At 34.1% G+C, this 22800-nt stretch overlaps 1 protein-coding gene across 1 annotated transcript in view; it reads left to right on the top strand.

The window, feature by feature from the left end:
* COL24A1 (collagen type XXIV alpha 1 chain) overlaps positions 1-22800 on the top strand; it is a gene marked incomplete at both ends in the record, with an annotated part of 264900 nt that overhangs the window by 101862 nt on the left and 140238 nt on the right. Inside the window, 3 exons of the mRNA XM_084243185.1 lie at positions 13787-13840; positions 20103-20156; positions 22051-22095. Of these exons, the coding sequence (XP_084099311.1) occupies positions 13787-13840; positions 20103-20156; positions 22051-22095 (153 nt within the window). The remainder of the gene's footprint in view (positions 1-13786; positions 13841-20102; positions 20157-22050; positions 22096-22800) is intronic.

Genomic DNA, 22800 nt, shown 5'->3' on the forward strand with positions numbered 1-22800 from the left:
ATTTCTTTAAGCATAGTAGTATCAATTTTGAATACTCGCCTAATGCTTCCTCATCGTTTTGGCAGTAAACCACCATCAAATGTGGCAGCCAGATAGTTAGAATGTTTGTTGATTCAGCTGTTAACCCCCTTGGGCTACTGCAATTACTAAATAGTTGAATTTGGGATGTTCTTGGTAAAGGGGACCAGTTTACTATAAAAATGAGCTCAGACCTCTAATCACATTCATAGGCCAGAAATGACCAGAAGTGACCAAAGCGGAATCTTTTTCCACCAAGTTGGTCTTCATTAGAGGCAAAGACTGAAGTTCATTCTGAGAGTTGCTCATATCAAGCAAAAGCATGCTTCTATATGTTCATTTTAGGGCTTCATGGACTTTAACTGGAATAAATCCACCTTATTACATATTGTGTTCAGCTGTATTAGTTGATTAGATCTTAGAATTGGATGGATTTCCTACTTAAACCAATTACTTCATTGTTATCTTTAATGACTTTGGTTTGGTTGAGTAATACAGTGTTATCTGTTATTCAAAAAAGTAGCCCAGGAAGAAAACATGATTAAATCAGAAAATAAAAAATTATTTATTGTATTCCTACTGCAAAGCTGCAGTTAGTAAACACTGTAGGTTGTATAAAAAAATAATGACTATAATTTGGAAAAGTGATGATAATGGTAGAGGCATCATGTGAGAATTAAGCAGTTATTATAGTTCAGTGTAAGGAAAGAGTAACATTAGATCAGAGGATTAGGGAAACTTTCGTAAGAGAGATAGACCTGAATTAGATTTTGTATAGATAAATCATAGAAAATGGGAAAGTTTTCCAGGCAGGGTAAATCACATGCTCAGAGTCTATGTCTCTAGGCAACCTGCATGGTAGATATATAGAACAGTGAATAAAGTTGACTAGATGCACATTCCTTGTGTTGGTTAGAGGAATAGAAAGTTGTAAAACTAGGTTGGTACCAGCTACATAAGATTCCAAGCTATGCGAAAGGCAGAGTAGTCAGTATAGCCTGGCCTCATGACACAACTCTTATAAAAATAAAAATAGGGAACTGCCCCTTCATCTCCCAAGTGAACCAGTCCAAGTTTTATTGATTTTACTGGATTCTGGCTATCGGGGTCACAGATTTCCAACCTTTCATACTCTGTATAGTTGGGAGTCTCTGCAACTGTTTTCAGAAGAGGATGGAATGTTTTACCAACTCAGGATGAATGTTAGTACTAGTTGTCACAACGAGGTGGACCTAAGGTTGCTCACCAGATTGACAAGTTAATCATTCTATCCAGAGGAGCAATAACAAAGCTAGAGTGATTGTCATTAAAGATACCTCCTGTTACTGGTATTAACAGTTGGCCTATGGCCATCTTGCCCAACTTTTCCTCTTAACAGATAATAAAGTGGAGGACCATTTATTACATAGTTGACTGGACAATGGTCAACATGTTCACTGCCCATTCTAGTGGACTTTACTCAATCCCATTGATCAAATGATGATATTCAAATTTCCTTCCAGAATGCTATGTTTTTAATCAGTATCCCACCTTCATCAACAGTTGTCAGGGACTGTGAAGGATCTATGATCTTTATTCTGTTTGCAAGCCAACAAGTTTGACTGACAAGTTTAAAGCTTTCTGGTAGCAGACATAAGAATTATGAGACAAAGGACAAATTACTCTCAGCAATAGCAGTCCAGAGTATCAACATATTTGCAGTGATTCACTGAGACTAAATTCTCATAGGGTGTTGTGAGGAAAGCTGGATAACATGTACATATGAAGTAGGTTGCATTGCAAAAGAGGAACTTTGAGTTTAGATAAATTATTTTATTATGGACAATTATAAAAATAATGTATTCCAGAAAAAGACATTATTATATGGATAGTAATCACTCTGCCTTTGGCTACAGAAAGACATTCTCTCTTTAAATTTTTTTCAATAAATATTTTTTAATATTTTTATTGAGGTAATGTTGATTTACAACACTGTATATGTTACCTTTAAGTTAGTAACTAATAGTCTGATGAAGAAACCTGGGACATGGAGTTAAGAAGACTTCCAAGAAGAATGGTTGCTTGAGTACAGACAAATATTAAGGACTTCAAAATGGAAATCAAATGGAAACACAGTACAAGCATATTCCAGCATAGGGATATAGGAAGGTAGGTGTATTTAAATATTTGCAATTAACCAATGTTTTAGTCAGCTTTTTCCATTAAAAGGGACAGAAAACTAACTCATTGTTTGAAGCCAAAAAAAATCAGGGTTGGCTAATGAGGAAGTTCAACACTGCATGTGCCAAGAGTTTGGCTGGATATAAGAGCTCAATAAATAGAATCAAGACCCTCTTGTCTTAGCCTCTCTTTTATCCATTGGCTTCATTCACAGGACCCACTGTGGAAAAGGTAGCTCTTGGCAACTCTAAGCTTATATTGCTCTAGAGTTAGCAACGTTAGCAAAAGAAAGCACTTTTCTTCCTATATAACTCCACTAAAAATTTTGAGGTGGACTCCAGCCAATCTGGCTTGGATTATATGATCATCTTTAAATTAGTCACAACAGCTATGGGACTAGAGTATTATAGTTGGCAGGATTTGGGCTGCTTACCCATAGTGGAAACTGGGATGGGGACCAGGAATTCATAGTTTGCAAATTGTGGAATTCCAAAGAGATGGTGAGCAGATTAAAAAAAGTGCCTCCTACATTTTTACATCTTTGGTGCCCATCTCTACATATACTCTTTTCCCCTCTTACATAGTTTTAAGAATGTCACTGCCTAAAATATAGCAGCCACCCTCATAGCTGAAAATGTACTCTCCTCTTTTTAAGAGAGGATAACCCAGTGAATTGGTTAATTATGCTATAAATAAATTATCTAAGATAACAGGACCAGGTTCTTGGGGAAAAGTGTGTGCTTCTCAATGAAGTCTGCATCTCAGTTCATCATTATGTGATTTTAGAAAGAATGCAAGATAGCCACAGTATTCATTCTATTAGGGAAAAAATGGAAAGCAAAGTGACACAGTCCCATAGCTATGCATACAGAACAAAAGTAAAAATTCATACATGTTCGTTCCTCATAATATAAATCTGCTTTTCTCGTCACCAACTGCCTATATACTGCCGCAAATATACATACCTTGAATAGGGGGTCTATGAGATAGTCTCCAGGATATACATCCTGTGAAGCTAAGGAATTCTTGTGTTCTGTAGTGTATATTCAGTGCCAAGAACAATGCCTCATACATCTTAACTATGTGTTAAATTGGTGAGTTTTATTCTCCTAGACATTCATATGAATTTGAAATGAGTCAAATATATAGATATTGAATACCTAAAATAATACCCAAAGGTTAAGTCTCAAATCATTGTTATGCTGTTATATCAAGAAAATTTGAAAGCCGAGCTTTACTAATTTTTATCTGGGGCAAGTTCTTTAAAGATCTTCAAATGGTTGCAAATGCTTGCCTACCAAAAAGCAAATGATTATCTAAAACACCCAATACCAGCTACCTTATTTTATAGTTTTTTTGAGGTGTAATTGGCACTTAGCAAACTGCATGTATTTAAAGTGCATCATTTGCTCATTTTTAACATGCACAACTTGTGAAACCATCATGCAAATAATAGTGAGCATGGATTATTCTCACTCAGAAAAGGTTATTTTTTTAAATTACTTTTTTACTTGTACTCACCATACTACATGTGTTTTTATAAAACTAGGGAACAAAATTGGATAATTATTTTCGGGATTCATATCTCAAATCAAATTCTCCCTTTGCAGAACTTTTCTCCCTCTGGATGGGTTCTTTCTTGTTAGATATTAGTCCTATCTATAGAAACTGTGCAGCTTGGTTTTTATTGGGGTGAGGGAGGGAGGGAACAGATTTATTTGATTTTTTTTTCAGATAAATTGTGACTTTTGAAACTGCATAATTAATTGAAGTTACAGTTAGTCAAACTATTAATTTTTAATTTGATCAGTTGTAGCATCAGAAGTTTATTGACTATACTGTATACTGTACAGCATGACTAGATTTTGCATAATTTAACCCTGTAGAGATTCATAGTTACATTATTCAATCTTAAATGTTTACTAATCTTATCTGTTTTTGGATATCTTTTTTTAAAATAACACTGGTTTTCTAAGGGCTCTGTTCATCACTACTTTGTCTCGGAGCTGGAAGGGATCATGCTCAGCGAATAAGCCAGAAAGAAAAAGAAAAATACCGCATAATCTCGCTCATAGCAGGAATCTAGAAGACCTAAATAAGGGACTAGGAAAAAGACTAATAAAGTAAAAATCAAAATCAACAAACAGCTCTAAACCAGAGATACCATGGGGGGAGGGGGAGAGGTGGAAGGATTAGGGTAAAAATAAGGGGGGGGTTGTATGGGGACTATAACCAAGTTGAAAATGCATACATTGTGCAAAAATGAAAAATGATGTAAAAATATATAAAATAATATAAACTATATATAAAAAACTTCCAAGATGAATTGAAGCTAAGCAGTATGGGGTTATTGTGTATTTAAAGCATAGTGATTATAAAGATAATTGAAATTTTTCATGAGAAACACCTAAATGCCATTCTTATCTACAACAGCAACAGAGTATTTTAAGTTACTTTATAAAATATCAGAAAAGTTTAAATTTCCCAAAATTTGTTTTATTTTCAACTCATTGTAGTTCAGTGTGACTCAATCCAAAGGCTGAGCTTTACTGATTTTATCTGAAGATGAGTTCAATGAATAAATTCTATTTTCCATCTAAAATTCTTCAAATTGTTACAAATACTTGTCAAAAAACAGTTATATAAAATAACCAAAATCTCATTAATAAAATGACAATCCAAAACAGTTACCTTTTTTTTTATCGCTTTATGAAAGTACAATTGACATAGAATAACCTTCCTATATTAAAATTGTATAGTTTCATAATTTTTCTTGAATGCATAATCTCTGATCTTAACAATAACCTTGTTGCCCTTTTGTAATCCCTTATTTTTATTCCTCCTATATCCTCCCTTGCCTGGCTATCACTCATCTTCTTTTTGTCACTATCAATTAATTTGCATTTTTTTAAGTTTTAATATAAATGGAATTATACCATATATATTCCTTTTTGGTCTTACTTTTTTTCACTTAGTGTAATGCAATCGAGATTTGTCAGATTGCCACTAGTATCATTTTATCAATATACTCTAATTAGATTGTTTTTCCATTTGCTATTTTTCAACCAAAAAGACTATATATAATTCAAAAGGCTACAGATGAGTGGATCAAGAAGATTTGATATATATAGACAATGGAACACCACTCAATGATCACAGAAGATAAACTCATGTCATTTACTACAACATGGATGGAGCTTGAAAGTATAATGCTAAATGAAATAAGTCAGAGGAGAAAGATAAATACCAGATGGTGTCACGAATATGTGGAATATGAAATCACAAAATTAATGGCCAGATAAAGATGATCTGAAACCTTGATAGGTAACTACAGAACAGAAACAAGGAGGAGAAAGAAGGTGGAGAAAGGGAAAGAACAAAGCGGGGAGGATGACAGTGGTCTATGGTAGTGGAATATGAGTACTTTGGTGGTGAGTGTTCTATGATGGTAACACCTGCTGTGGGTATCCCAATATTATCTCAGTTTAAAATAAATTTTAAAAAAGAGAGATTTATCACTCCAATTGAAGAACTACTAATGTGTTTAATCAATGCCATAAAGCATCATATCTTTCCTCTACTCGGATACTCCAAACTTACGACTCGCTGCAATCAAAATGGCGGTATTTTATGACTTACCAGGAAGCTAATGAAATCTTCCAGAGTTTTTCTTCCCAGTTTTTGCTTTTAAAAAATACATGTGAATTTATCGCCAGCTTTTAGTGATTAGAGAATAATAAAACTGCTTTTACTGGAGAGAAAGCTGAGTGATTCTGTTCAGTGCATTGAATAGATGTGAAGGCTCTGGAAATAGAAGACACATTTTCATTTATTTTTAAAGTTTCTTCAGTTTTCTGTTTCTCAATAAAAAAATGTTTATTAGACTATATTAAGAAGGCAGCAGATGCAGCATACAAAATCAATATGCAAAAATCAGTTGCCTTTCTATTCACTGACAATGAACTATCAGAAAAAGAAATTGTAGAGGGGACCCAATGCACTATGATACAAAACTATGGTCCATTGGCAGTGGGTATGGTGTGGTGCCATACATCAGAAGAGATATGATCCTATGCCTCTGAATCACATACAGGGTTGTAAACAAATGTAGCCTCAATTTTTTTAAAAATAATTTATAATTGTATCAAAAAGAATACCCAGAAGACTATTTAATCAAGGAAGTGAGAGACCCACATACTGAATTACTATAAGACATTGATGGAAGAAACTGAAGAAATTAAAGAAAGGTACTAATTAATGGAAAGACATCTTGTGCTCATGAATCAGAATAATCAATATTGTTAAAATATATATACTACCTAAAGCAACCGACACATTCAATGTAATCATATCAAAATGCCAATGGCATTTTTTTTCCCTGCAGAAATAGAACAAGCAATTCTAAAATTTGTATTGAAGCACAAAACATCTGAATAGCAAAAACAATCTTGAGAAAAAAGAACACAACCAGGAGCATTTTCCCTGATTTCAAACTATATTACAAGGCTACTTGATCAAAACAGTATGATATTGGAATAAAACACAAAGATCAATGAAACTAAGAAGAGAAACCACGCATACACTGTCAATTTAGGACAAAGGTATCAAGAATATTCAATGAGGAAAGGGTACTCTCTAAAAAAGTAAGGGTAGGAATAACTGAACCACTACCTTATTCCATACAAAAAATCAACTCAAAATAGATTAAAGAATTGAATGTAAGACCTGAAACCATAAAATACCTAGAAAGAAACAGAAGGAGAAAGATCCTTGATACATTAATGCTTTGACAGATATGATTGCAAATATCTTCTCCCTATAGTAAGTTGCCTTTTCACTAAAACAATATTTTCTTTTGCAATGCAGAAACTTCTAATATAGTCCCATTCAGTTATTTTTGCTTTTTTTCTGACTTGCTGTTAGAGATGAATCCACAAAGAAAGTTCTGTTGCCAATGTCAAAGAACTTACTGCATGTGTCTTCCAACTTACGGTTTTAGGTGTTATATTTAAGTCTTTATTCCATTTTTGAATTAATTTATGGGTATGTAGTAAAGTTTCATTCTTGAGCATGAAATTGTCCAGTTCCCTAACACCGTAGTCATCAGGACCTATTTCTCCATTAAATATTCTTGCCTTCTTTATTATAAATTAGTTGTCCATATATGTATGGGTTTATTTCTGATCAATTTTGTTCCATTGATCTGTGAATCTATTTTTATTACAATACAATGTTATTTTTATTAGTATAGCTCTACAGCATAGTTTGAAGTAAGTGTGATACCTCTATTTTGTTCTTTTTTCTTAGGATTCAAGTTTTAGGATTTTTTGGTCTATGTGAAGGATGCTGTTGGAATTTTGATAGGTATTGCATGGTATATTGCTTTAGGTAAAATGGACACTGACAAAATTAAATCTTTTAATCTATGAAAACAGATGTCTCTCTATATCTTCATGTCTTCAATTTCTATCAAAAGTGTCTTACAGATTTTAGTGTTTAGATCTTTCACCTCCTTGGTTAAATTTATTCCAAGGTATTGTTTTCTTTTTGATATGATTACAAATGGCTTGGTTTTCTTAATCCTTTTGATAATTGTTTGCATATAGAAATAAACCTATTTTTGTATATTGATTTCATAGACTATTTGTTATTTCCAATAGCTTTGGTAAAGTTCTTAGGGTTTTTTTTTAATACATATCATTTGCAATTAGTGACAGTTTTACATATGCTTTTCCAATTGGATATATTTCTTTTTCTTGCATAGTTGCTCTGGGTAGAACTTAAAATACCATGATAATGGTGAGAGTGGGTATCATTGTCTTGTTCCTGATCTTAGCAGACAAGATTTCAGTTATTTGCTGTTGAATATGATGCTGAACCATCCTGGCACACCTGTAGTACCTCCTACCTGATCATGATAGGTGATCCTTTTAGTGTATTAAATTTGGTTTGCTAATATTTTGTTGAAGATTTTGTATCTTTTTATCAAAGATATTGGCTGGTTGCTTTCTTGTTTTACAATGTCCTTCCCTGGTTTTGGTATCAGGATAATGCTGTTTTCAATAAATGGGTGGGGAAGTGTTTTTCCACTTTAATTTTTAGAAGAGTTTGAAAAGTGTGGATATTAAATCTTTGAGTCTGGTAGACTTCACCAGTGAAACCATCTGGTACTGCACTTTTGTTTTGGGGATTACTGTTTGTTTCCTTATCAAAGATCAGCCTGTACAGATTTTCTTCTCCATGATTCAGTGCTAGAAGTTTGTACAGTTCTAAGAATTTATCCATTTCTTCCAGGTTGTCCAAGTTACTGGAATGTAGATTTTCTTATTTGTCTTTTATAATCTGTTATATTTCTTTGGTATTGTAATTTCTTCTCTTTCATTCCTGATTTTATTTGAATCTGCTTTTTTTTTTTTTAATCTTAGCAAGTCTAGCTAAAGTTTTGTCAATTTTATTTTCTCATAGAATCAGCTCTTGGTTTTTGGTTAATTTTTTGGTTGCTTTTATGGGTTCTCATTTCTCCTATGATTTTTTTATTGCCTTCCTTCTACTGATGTTGGGCATGGTCTCTTTGTAGTTCCTATAGATGTACTATGAGGTGCTTGTATGCACTTCTTTTTTTTCTTCCTATAAGCTTGTTATAAATGTCCAGTTTTGTGCTACTTTTGCTGTATCACAAAGATTTTGATAGTGTTTTCATTTGTTTCCAGGTATTTTTTTATTTCTTCTTTGATTTTTTTAATTCACTCAGTGTTTGGTTAGCAGTATGTTGTTTAATCTCCACATATTTGTGATTTTTTTCCAGTTTTCTTGTGATGTCTAACTTTATACAATTATAAGTTGGAAATTTTCAGTCTTTAAAATTGAAATTAGTTTTGTATCCCAATCTGATCTGTCCTTGAGAATGTTGCATGTGTTCCATATGTGAAAATAATGTATATTTTTCTGTTTTGTGGTTAAATTTTAAGTCCATCTAAACTATTATGCCATTTAAGGCCAGTGTCTCCTCCTTGATTTTCTGACCGGAGGATTGATCCACTAATATAAGTTTGGTGTTAATATTTCTACTATCATTGTGTTGTCAATTTCTCCATTTAGGTCTGTTAATATTTTTTTATATATTTTGTTTTTTCTATGTTATGTGCATATGTATTAATCACTGTTTTATCTTCATGATTGACCCCTTTATCATTGTATAATGTCCATTTTTGTCCATTTTTTTGCATTCTTTAGTCTTTTTTGTCTGATTATAAGTATACCTGTAACTGTTGTTTTTTTTTTTTAGCTTTCATTTGCATTGAATGTTTTTATCCATTTCTTCTATTTCAGTCTGTGTGTGTTCTTACCCCTGAAGTGAGTCTCTTATAGACAATATATAGTTCAGTCTTGTTTTTAATCCAGTCAACCACTCTATGTATTTTGATTTGAGGATTTAGATCAATTTCGTTTAAGATGATTATTGGTATGTATGCATTTACTATAATTTTGTCCATTGTTCTCTGTTACTTTCTTGTTTCTTCTCTGTTCCTTTCTTCTTTTTTTTTTCCTTGATGCTTGATGGCTTGCTTTAGTGGTATGCTTAGGTTTGTTTTCCATATTCATTTGTGTATTTCATTTGTGTATAAGCTTTGTGGTTACCACAAGGTTCAGTTGTAACTTTGAATGTATATGACACTTTTTAGCTTGATAACTATTTGACTTTGAACACATTCAACCTTTACTTTTTTGTTCTTTACCCCCACATTTTATATTTTGCTATCTCATTTTACATTTTACCTTCTATGTATCCCTTAGCTAATTATTGTGGTTTTCATTAATTTTAATATTTTTGTCTTTTAATTTTTATCATCTCTGTATGTGATTAAGTCACTGCTTTTGCTTATCTGGGAAACATTTTTTTAAAAGATTTTTATTTATTTATGCATATAAGAGCCGGGGTGTAGGCCATAGGTGTGTGTGTGGGGCAGGTAGGGTGAGAGGACTCACCAGAGACAGAGTGGGAAGCAGAACAGATGGATCTGCTGAAATACACTACTGAAGGGAGCAGTGGGCTAGACAGGAGAGGTCTGCTGCTCCATGTGGGTCACCTCCTTGGTTGGCCAGGGAATCTAACTCATGCTGCAATGACTGGCGATAGCTTGATAGCCCTGTTTTTAACTCCTGAGCCACCAGGGAGTCCCCTTATCTGGGAAACTCAATCTCTCCTTCAGTTTTGAATGTTAACCTTGCGGGATATAGAATTCTTAGTCAGAATTTTATCCTTTCAGCGCTTTGTGTATGTTTAGCCACTTCTTTGGCCTCTGATTATCTCTGAAAAGTCTGATGATCAGTTTGTGGTTTTCCCTTGTATGTGAAAAGCTGCTTTTATCTTGCTACTTTTAAGGTCTTCTCTGTAACTTTTGCCATTTTAAATATAATGCCTTTTGGTGTGCATCTTTGTTTTCCTCTTACTTGGAACTGTCTGAGTTACCTTTTCCTTCCTCAGATTAGGGAAGTTTTTGTCTATTATTAACTCAAATTTTCTGACCATTTCTGTCTTCTCCTTCTGGATCCCATATACTATAGATAGTATTCCTCTGGATTTTGTCTCAGAAGTTTCTTCGTGTATATTTACTTTTTTAAAATTCTTTTCCATTTTGCTTCTCTGTCTAGGTGAATTCTATTGCATTGTGTTCCAGCTTTGAGTTCCATTCCTCTGCTTTACTCAATCTGCTATTGAACTCTCCACTATATATTTTCAGTTCTATCATTGTATTCATCAGCACAGAAACTTTTCTTTGGAGCTTAATTTTTTTTCTGATTTATTCATTCTTCTGAGTTTAGTGAGAATCTTTGTAACTGTTACTTTGAAATACCAGGTAATTTGCTTATCTCCATTTCTTTAAGGTGTTTTATGGTATGTTATCTTGCTCTTTCATTTTGGATATGTTCCTCTGCCTCCCCATTCTGCCTGAATCTTTTTAATTGTCTTTATGACATTCCAGGTAAACATTCTACCCTTTGGGACTCCTCCCAACTATAAATCACCACACCAGAGGTGGGGTTTCTCCCTTGATGAACAGCTATCTAAATGCTGTCCTTTTATCCTTTATTATGGAAGCTTTTTTTAAAATCTTGCTTTTGGGTCATCTTTCATATAAATCACTTCATATATAATTGTAGGGGTTTTTTTTGTTTGTTTGTGTGGAAGGGGAGTGATTTCAGGTTCTTCGTACATCACCATCTCAAACCAAAATATATCTTATTCTTTTTAAAATTCATATTGCCCCATATCTGGCCACTGGGATCTCTGAGTTTCCCAGCATTCTCTTAACATGTCTCTAGTTTTTAAAACTTTGATAGCTTCTTTGCTTTCTAATATGACAAGATATTCAAGGCTTTTCTGGAGGATAGACAAGAATTATTAATTTATTGACAAACTTTCTCTGAAACAGTGGTTGTAAACCAGGACTCAGGGATCAAAAATAGCTACCAGGCATGTCCTATTAAAAAAAAAAAAAGGTATAATTTAACAACAAGTGGAATAAAAATCTTTTGTATTATGGGCCAGGTACTAGTTGCTGGGAATAAGAGAGTTAATAAGACATAAAACTGACTTCAAGGAGTTTAAAATCTGATGAGAAAAATAAAACAAGCCAAAACACTAGGGTGACTGTTTGGGACCCCATGTTAGTGAAAGTTTTTAGAAAATACCTAAATTATGGGTATCACAGAAATACTTCCAAATATAATAATCAGTAGTTTGTTTAAACCTTCCATGTGAAGAAGGAAAGGAAAAATTATTCAAGGCTGAGTAAAGAGTATATATGGAAGCCCGGAAGTGAAATAGGTTTTGTATTTTCAAAGTGTTACAGTTGTTCAGTAGCTCGAGTATTGGGTGTAGGGAATAGAGAGGTAAATCAAGATCAATTCATGAAGGCCCCTCTAAGCCAGGTATTAAGGAATTTGGATTTTATTCACTGTATTCTTAATTTAGTAACAAAGTAGCATGATCATTTTCATAGATTTAGTTTGGCTTCAGAGTGAAAATAATCTGTCACAAATAAAAGCAAGAAAAAATAGCTGAGAGGCAAAGGATGGTGACCTGTGTAATGGTAGTGGAGGCCTGTAGGAAATTGACAATGATTTTGGAGGTGGAATTGATGGAGCTCAATGAATGGTGGAAGTGGTGGTAATAGTGGTAAGGAAAAAATGTGTTCAAAGGTGATATATAGCTTTTTTGCATTGGAAACTGGTGGTCAGTGGGAACATTCTCTTAAATACAGGAGGAAGGAAGAACAGGCATGTGAGAGAGATCATGAGTTCTATTTTAGATAACTAGTTAGTGTTACAGCAGGAACTAGAACAGAAGTGTCATGATTCAATTTCACAGAGTTTTGCCCTCACTAAACTTATGAACACAGGGAACATTAAAGAGAAAGGATATGAAATTATCAAGTTGTATTATATACAAATAGTGAAGGCATTTTCTGTCCTAATCCAGACTAGATGAGTTGCTAACATTTTCTTTTCATTTTCCCCCCAAAATGAGTATTCCAGATTCAGCCTTTGCTGTTCTGTCTTGCCTGTGGTGATTTTTATTTCCATCACATTTACCCCTTCACTGAGCTACCTTTTAAACCTCATATTTATATTTTAATGGCAATCAGTTTTACTTTTCAAGATGCTGATTCTTATCTTTTTATTCCTTTGTCCATGGCAGTGAGCATCTCTGAAATAACTTCGTGACAAAATTAATACAAATAAAGTTTCAATTATTTGCTTATTATGAAATTGATCACATTGAATAACACTATAATTTATTATATCAGCAAGAATTTGGAGATGGCTAATTTAGATAACATTACAAGTCTTTTGCAGCATAGAGTTAAGTGCTAATATTATAGTCCGTTTCTATTTCTTGAGCCTGTTGTTTTAGATTGCTAAAGTATAATTTCCAAAAAAGTAAACTCATGATTCTCGGAAAAATGTAAACATGGGTCAAGAATGCACTCAACTCCTTAATTAAGAATGAAACCAGTGGAATGTATAGGCAAGTTCCAAAAGTATTTAAGGAACTCAGAAATATTTATAAGCAAAAATGGGAATGTTAGGACAAGATAATTGAGTTACATACAAAATTGATTAATGTCTTGTATAATGTCTTGTATAAAGGCATAACCTTTGGGGTTATTTTTTCATCAGAGAGAGTTTATTTGCATGTCCACCTGACCAAAACCTACAATAATTAACATGTAGTTAGTAAACAGTCTACAGTATGCAGTCCCCAAATCCTCAGGTGACTCCTACCCCATGTCACTTTGAAAAGGCCAGTCACTTCTTGTCCAAGTTGTGGATGACTTTTGAATAAGACTCTTCTCTCTTAGATTGTACTAGAACATTTCCTTTGGGTATGAGGATTATTGGTATGTAACTGATAAAGGATGCTCTGTTTTAGGGAACTTTGTCAGTTTTGTGTTCCAATGTTAACTGCTTATCTTAATCTTTAAAACTGAGTTAGTGAGGTGTTTAAGTTACTTTGAGTATGAAATAAAGGCAAAGGGAAATTTGATATGCTTTAGTAGATTTAAAGTAATTTCCTATAACTGTACATTTTTATGTTTCCTAGGGTTTTCCAGGAGATATTGGGATTCCTGGGCAAAATGGCCCTGAAGGATCAAAGGTAAAGAAAAATGAAGGAAAAAACAGAAAATGTATGCTATCTAGAGTTGTCAGATCTCATATCACCATGATTATGGAAAGTACTTTAGGAATATCAGAACATTTCCAGATAATTTTGAGCTATCTTGAGTGCATTTTATAAACTTTATACAGCTTTTTCCCAGATAATCAGGAAACAATTTGTACCTCTGGTTCCCCCAGTAGTGTTTGTTTAGTTAGAGCAAGTTATCCAGTCTTTTGGGTTCAGGTCATTAGAAATGATTTTTCTGGTTTGGTATGGACTTAGACTAAGGGGACAATATTTATAAATCACTGAAAAGGAATTTGTGGGAAAAAAGCAGATGGAAGAGATTTTTCTGGCCAGTGTAGCCCTTAGGGCTCATAAAATAACCACAGATTAAAATTAAAGTCTGTGGTGTCTTTTGCTCCATGAACATCCTGAAGTAATCAAATATATTGAAGTAGTAAAGTGTCCTGGGTGATTTATGTGTTTTTTTAAAAAGATTTATTTATTTGTGCATAGAAGAGCTGGGGTACAGGCCAGAGGTGTGGGGGGTGAGATTCACCAGAGACAAAGCGGGGAACAGAACAGGCAGATTGACCAAAATACACTGCTGAGGGGAGCAGCGGGTGAGCCAGGAGAGGTCTGCTGTGTCACATGGGTTGCTCCCTGGCCAGCTGGGGGATCAAATTCGTACTGCAGAGGCTGCGGACAGCTTCATAAGTTGTATCTTAACCCCTTGCACCACCAGGGAGGCCCAGATTTTTATGTTTTAAAAAGATACCTTTCATGTCAGTATGGGATAGTTTAAATAGGAGAGAAATTGAAAACACGGAGATGAGGTAGAAAAAGTTAGGAGGGAAGTTATAAAGATCTGAAATAGAACATTCATTATGTCAGCAAATACTGACTGGCTTATGTGACAGCCAATGTACTGTATATACCCTCGGGCAACAAAGATGAAAAGTCCTTATGCTGACTTTCAAGAAACTTAAAATCTAGAGAAAGATACACAAGAAAACCTTTCTCTAATGACCATATGAATAATACAGAGTATATAATACTGCAAGAGAACAGCTTTAAGGGATTCAGATAACAGAGAAACTAGCAGTTGAGTTCACATGATAAATGAATCGGAATTTACAGACAGTGCGATGTCTAGCATTCAGGAAAAGGAAACTTATGAGAGGATGGAGGTACAATATTTGGAACATATTTGTAATAAAAGTCATTCCTTATTTATGTTAAATTCATATTGAATTGAACGTCATGTATTTTATCTGGCAACCTTACTGGCCTAAGCTTTGCCTATATATAGTGACAGTTCTCTTTTTTCCTGTTTCCATAGAAGTATTCTTCCTATTCAACATTCAAATTCTATATAAAGTCTTACATCAAACCCTCTCCTGACACTGGAATGACCTCAGGCCATCAATTATCTCCTTTATCCTGATCTCTTCTTTTGCTCAGAATTTCCCCTCTTTGCCATTAAAATCATTCTGCTGCCAATGTTAGGGTTTCGACCCTCTTTGCTTTTCACCAAGATTACTGTAATAATAGCCCTCCAATTGTTCTTGCTGCCTACAGTCTGGCATTCCTTCAAATCTACCTAGCTGATGATGGAATAATCTCTGTAAAGTATAGATCTCATCATGTCATTCTTGTGCGTAAACCCTTCCATGATTTCCATAGATTTTAGGTTAACTCTTGTACTTCTTTATTTTTTTTTACACACACAAGGGTCATTTTTTTTCTTTTTTAATAATTTTCTTTAAGGCAACATTGGTTTTAAACACTGTATCTGATTCAGAAATACTGTATCTGATTCAGATTCAGAAATATAGGCTCCCAGCTATTCAGTGGGGTGCTACCACGCCCACCACCAAGGCCCCCCCAGTACCTCACACAAGATTCTTTACCCTCTCTCATTCTCTAGCCCCATATGTAACATTGATTCACCAGTCTTCCAAAAGCATTACTCCAGATTCTAGTTAAGAGTACCCAATCATGCCTTGCTTGTTTAAACCTCACAATTCCTTGCATGCTAATCTTTTTCTCTGGATACCTCCCTGCTTTCCTGTGCCCTTCTTCATTGAGCTAATACCTACACATCACATAACACATTGTTCAGGAAGCTTTCCCTTTTCTTTCCAATTGAGAGGTTCCTTCTCTGTATTCCTGAAAAAAATAAATCAACCAAGCACTTAATCTTCATATATTATAACTTCTGATTTTCTTAGCTATTAGGCTGTCAGCTTTCTGAGAAAAGAGACTGATTTTATACATACCATATAACCATAATTATAGCCATAGGGCATCACAGGAACATTAATAAGTACTGGATGATTGGATGATTGTTTGAATGACTGTATTTAACAGCTGTTATGGAAATAGAAACAATATAACTATGTAGAAACAATATGACTATGTACTGATTAGGTGAAAGTGAACAGATAAAGAGAAGTCAAAGACAGAATAGATTGAGTTGAGTCTTAATATATTGGCTTAAGTAGAAAAATCAGGAGGAGGTGCAGGTTCAGAGGATAGGAAAGACAAGAAGTTTGATTCTAGTATTCAAATAACCCCCACTTTTCAAAAATTTGTCTCATGCCACTTTACTTTTACCAAAGCCCTACATTAATTCCTGTTTTCACTAACTGAAAGAAATCTGAAGAATATCTTTGTCTTTGTGACATAAGGCAAGTAGTGAAATAGAATTCAGCATTTGTTCTGCGGGGAGCCATCAGACGCGGTATGCCCTGAGCAGCGAGCATGGGGCTGCCAAGCTCTTTCCTCAGGCAATACTTTATAAAAGCTGTGTAGTTATCATGTCATTCCAGCTTTTATCTACTATTTATAAACAAATATTTGTTTTGATCATTTTGGGTTTTGTGTGTTATTTGTACCTTAGTTTTTGGTGCTGGGAACTCTCAACAACTTTTCCATATGAATTCATGGTAATTGCTTCTTCGCTTAATGCCGTTTCAATTTATGGTGGTTTCATAAGAAAATGCTACTTTTGGAGAGCAGGGGACACCTGTATCTATCTAATATATAGGTCAAAATAATCAATGTCTAAACCATACCTGAAGTAGAAAGGGATTCTGAGAGAGTGGTTGGGGGCGGAGGATAGTGTAGAGAAGGGAGCTGAAAAGTTCTCTCTTGTTTAGCCCTTCACCTGCTGTATACTTTGGAACTTGAACTTCATACATACATAAACACATTCATTTCTCCATTCAATAAGTATCCATTTAGGGCCTCCCCAGTGGCGCAGTGGTTGAGCACTGGGCTGGGAAGCTGCCGCAGCCTCTGCAGCGCCGATTCGATCCCCAGCCACCGGGCGAGGGTCCCACATGGAGCGCAGACCTCTCCTGCCGCCCGCTGCTCCCCTCAGCAGTGTACTTCGTCAGTCTCCCTGCTCTGCTCTCCACTCTGGCTCTGGTGAATCCTCTCACCCTCCTGCGCTTCTGACTATACCCAGTGCTTGTATAAATAGATAAATAAATCTTTAAAAAAAAAAAAGTATCCATTTAATAGTTACTGAGTTTCTTTTATATACTAGGTGAAGTACTAAATGTGGGATCATATAGATTTCTAAACTCTAATTCCTCTGATGGATGAGGTTTCAGTTTAGAAAAAATATTAAAAAGTCATAAAAATTGCTGTATAAAAGAGCTGGTCTAAGGCCTCCTGTTGGCAAAAGGGGTAAAGTGTCAGCACTCTGAAGCTATCTGCAGCCACTGCATCACAAGTTCGATCCCCAGCCAGGGAGCTAACCCACATGGCACAGCAGACCTCTCCTGTCTTGCCTGCTGTTCCCCTCAGCAATGTATTTTAGTAAATTTTCCTGTTCTACTCCCCACTCTGTCTCTGGTGAATCCTCTCACTGCCTGCCCCACCCCCCACACCTCTGGCCTATACCCCAGCTCTTGTATGCTTAAATAAATAAAATAAATCTTTAAAAAACAAAGAGCTAATCAAGTGCTCAAAGGGTCTAATTTTGGGTAATTGATCTGTCTTAGGAAATTGGGAATTACTTCAAGAGGAAGTGATAACTGAACTTAATGTTTTTAAGGCTGCATGGTGAAGAACCAGAGGGATTTCTAAAGCATTTTAAGTTTGGAAATTTTGTTTCACTTAAAGTTTTAGCCCTCCTCCCCCCTCAAAAATGCCAGAGAACTAAAGAAAGTTGACTGATTTCTTGAATATTATTACATTAGTTATCTTTAATCTTCCTTTTTATTATTTTGTTTAGTTTTAAAACTACAATTCATAAAAGTGGGATAAAACACCAGAGAGCCAGACGTTTTAATGGGTAGCGGTGGTTGAATTTCCACTGGATGATTATTGTTCTGTGGTTTGCTTTATCGAAATTTATTCATTAAACATGAGCTTCTAATCAGCACCAATATCATGAAACTCTGATTTTTATACTGATCATTTAAGATATTTTATACTGATCACCTAAGATTTTTTTGAACATCTCAGATGATTTTATCAAAAGATCCATAAAATTTTAAAGAAAAGTGAATATGATTTTTTGTTTTGTAGGTTGCGAAGGCTCTGTTTTTTGTCTCTATTCTTGGTCCTTACTATTTGACTTGAAATTGTTTCTAGAAGTAGAAAGGAAAAGCAGAGCCAAACATACTGACACTATTAGCATTATATGTTATGGATCATGGAAGTATCTTAAAGCTTCCTTTACTTTCCTATACCTATGGTATTTGGAAAGTGACACAAAATACATTACTCAAGCTCTGTTTTAGCCTAAACATAATGGGTATCATGTGCATTCTATTTGAAATGCATGCTTACTCTGTTTGCAAACAAATTGGGTTCTTTCCAGAGAAATTTGGCACAGCTCTAAAGAAACCTTTTATTTTTCTCTTCATTTTCTGCCAGTTGACTAAAAATCCCAAACTACGATTGGAAGCTTGGTTTAATTACAGTTCTGTTGATTGTGGGATTGTGTGTATATGTATATATGTATATAGATACAAAACATACTTCAGCAAGCCTTTTTGAGAGCTACCCAATTTGCAATCTGCTTTCAAGCATCACATAACATTAGTAAAACCACATCCTTAGCTGCTTGCTGCAGAAAGCGAGTACCCAATAAATATGTCTATCCTCCAGTAAACAGGAATAATTTATTCGTTGCTATAATGGTTTGTGTTGTTACTTATATTATGGGATTAGGGATGACACAATAGGCTATTACTGTCTGATGTATCGCATCCCCGATAAATTTTTAGAGAGACTATGTGAGACTATGTTACATGCTACCTGAAAATAACTTTTTACACTGAATTATTAAAATGTGTGTTTATCTGCACAGAATTGAACTAACTTGATAAGAGGAAAATGCATAACTCTAAAAAGTTCTAGATAACCTCAATCAGCCCTAAATATTTACCTTCCATACACTGAATCAAGATTTTTATATGCAGATTTATTGTATTAACCATTTTGTTCTCTAGGCAGCATTTAGTCAGCTGGGAATTATTTTTTCACTTTGTATTATGGACAGTGTGCTGGTTAAGCAATTACTTGCAAACAAGATTAAAACATTACATTACCGTTTGTTTATTAGGAACTTGTAATCTTCTGGAAAGATGAGATTTTCACATGTTAAAAAGTAAAAAAAAGCATAACTAGATAACACATGATAAGTGACTAATAAGGAACTCATGGAGAGAATAACTTAAGTCTCCAATTTTCTGAGAAACTTCATAGAGAATTGGGATTTGAGTTGGATGGGTTGGTTTTACCCAGGTGGAACTAAAGAATGAGAGATTCTATGCAACAGGTTAAATAAGAACCCAAGGTTGGAAGGCAGAGGTAAACTTACCTGACTTAAAAAAATTTGAGGTAGATCTTAAATAAAACGTTGAGAAGTCTGAATGCTAATAAGCTCACAGATTTTTTTGTGTGGTAAAAAAGCATAATAACCTGAAATCTAAATCTCTCAACAAATTTTTAGATGAATAGTAAAGTATTGTTAACTATATGCACATTATTATTGTACAGCTGAACCCTGGAATATTTTCACCTTGTTTAACTTAAACCCTATACCCATTGAAAAGCAATTCCCTGCTTTTGCCTCCCCCAGTCCCTGGCAACCAACACTTTACTTTCTGCTTCTAGAGATATGACTAGATACCTTTGATAACTTTACCCAAATAGTATTGCCAATTTCTAGATTATTGCTGATTGAAAAAAAAAACATTTATTAATGTGTGTGTTTGCATTGCCTTTACAGGGACTCCTTGGAAACAGAGGGCCTCCTGGACCTCCTGGTCTCAAAGGAACACAGGTATGGAGGAAATAACTATCCTGTCAGCAATTTTTTTAGTTTCCCCCCTTTTTTGTGAGGCTTTAGTTTTTGCTTAAAGAAAACATGCTTTAGTGTGGAGAATTTTTGCCATGCATGATTTCAAGTTATCATTTTATACTGGAAGTTCTGGAATGGGACTTGGAATCATTTTACAGTGTTCTGAATTCATTGATTTATGTTAGTGGTCTCATTGGAATATCAGAAAACTCTGAGCCCAGAATTTCACTAATGTATACTAGAATTTATATTTAATCTTTATGCCTATTTTCTACTTGCAAGATAATGAATGACATATTTTTGTCATTGGATAATTTGACTTATGAGTGCTATGGAATAATAGGAAACTCACATTAAGCTTTATGTATGAATAATATTTTAGTGAAAGTGACCTGTGCTGGGTCTGGGTCATGGAGACCCCCACTGCCAGCTGACACATCCATTTCAAAATATTCAGTGTTGGTTGTGGTTTTCTCTCTTCCAAGGTCATTTTTAAGGCAAAAATGGAATAGATGGCTTATCACAAGAATATTTTTAACACAATATTTTAGAGCTGTTTTAGGCTTATAACAAAATTGATAGGAAGGTACAGAAATTCTCCTTATACTTCCTCTTTCCACATGCACAACATCCCCTATTACCAATATTCCTCAGCACTTGGAAACCTATATATTCTACAATGTTTATTTCAGCAGTATTTACAATAGCTAAGACATGCAAGCAGCCTAAATACCCGTACAAAGAAGACTGTATCAAGAAGATGTGACCTCTCTACACTATGGAATACTATTCAGCCATAAAGAAAGATGAAATGTTGCCATTTACAGCAAAATGGAAGGGTTTGAGAGAATGATAGTAAAGCAAGTCAAAATGACAAAGACAAATATTGAACATTGACATAGAAGATGATTTCACAATAAATTCTTAAATTGAATTGTAAATTGAGCAAAATGTTAATCAGATAAATAATATCAAATAAATGCTTCTAGAGAGATTTGTAGGTAGTATTCATCAATTAATGGCCTAATGTTGTGGTACCATAGTGTGGTAACATAATGTGGTATCAACTATTTAAAGGTGAAAATGAGCATTTTTTAGAAAATGTGTCAATAAATGAAATAAAAACCTGTTACTTATTTTCATAAAGACTAATGTATAAGTATTTGAATTTTTTTGGTTGTCCTTTATTCTCTAATCACCTATATAGCTTTTATCCTTAGAATAATTCAAAAGATTTAAAATTTATGACTTGTGTAACTAATTTGACCTTAAGAATATTGGACATGTAAACTGGACAGGAAGAAACGATAGGCAATGAATCCCATTTGGTAGGATTCCATATACCTTTGTATCTTTAAGGCTTAAGACAATTTAGACTCACAATGTGTTTGTTGAATTAAGGAGGAATCAAAATGTTCCAATGGCAAACATTTTCTTTAACAATAATATTTAAATATGCTAATATGTATTGATTTCTAGTATGAATTTGAGTTCCTCTCTCAAATGGAGAGTAAATCCAAGAAAATAAAGGTTATATTTAATTCAGGGTCTCAGTAATTCTTAATCCTGATTTTGTGATACCCTAATCACTTTCATTCCTATCTAGTATCAGCTTTCTATGTATAGATTATATCATCTATTTATTTATATCATCAATTTAAAAATGAGCCAATAATAAGTATCTCTTTAGGATAAATATGGGATTAGCACACACACAAAAATTAAAGTGTTACAGGGTGATGCAATTCTAAATATAAGAAAATCACAGCATTATTCTTACAAAATCAAAATGAGCTCATATTTCAGAAAAAGAATTAGGGTTTTCATTTTTAAATGCTTATTTCAGGCCATGATATGTTCTCATTCCTTTTTTAAGGGAGAAGAAGGACCTATTGGACCCTTTGGAGAACTGGGGCCAAGAGTATGTATCATATAAATGATTTTCAAAAAGTGATTCTCTTAAAACAACCGTCCTGTAAATGTTTTGAATAGCACCAAATTTTAAATTATAGCAAAAGACAAAAATTGAAATATAGTCTTGCAGTTCCCCCAAATAAAATTTTCCTATAACTGGAAAGTTCCCTGATAGTTTGTATTATTATACCTACTACATATTTACTTTTTCTTCAGTGATTTTATGGTATCAATAATTTGAAAATTATTAATAGTTTCTCAAAATGAAATAGGAGGCTAAATACCTTAACCATTTTAGCTATATTGTAGGAATCTGTTTTCTAAGTGTGCAAGTAAAATGATGGAAAAACTAGTAAGATGTGATTTCAGCCAACTAAGTTCTGAAAAGAATTCTTTGAGAATTTGTGTATACATGACCAAAGTTTACATTATTGTGATGTTATTTGGAGTGTACATCACATTTATTTTAAGAAGCATTATTAGATTCATGAGCTACATCATTCTTGAGAAAATCATAACTACAGGTTCTTAAACAGTTTTACATTTCAGAAGACAGTAATTCTTTCTTTTGCACCTTTACCTCACTAGCACATATACTGCCACTATCCCATTGAAAGAAAAGAAGAATTTTTATTTCATTTTTTGTGAGGTGAGTTATATAACAGAAAAACTGTTGTTTTTTGAGCCCAGTAAAATTGATCTTTTATTTTAA

The sequence above is a fragment of the Talpa europaea genome (genome assembly GCF_964194135.1).
Source record: "Talpa europaea genome assembly, chromosome: 9".
Lineage (NCBI taxonomy): Eukaryota > Metazoa > Chordata > Mammalia > Eulipotyphla > Talpidae > Talpa > Talpa europaea.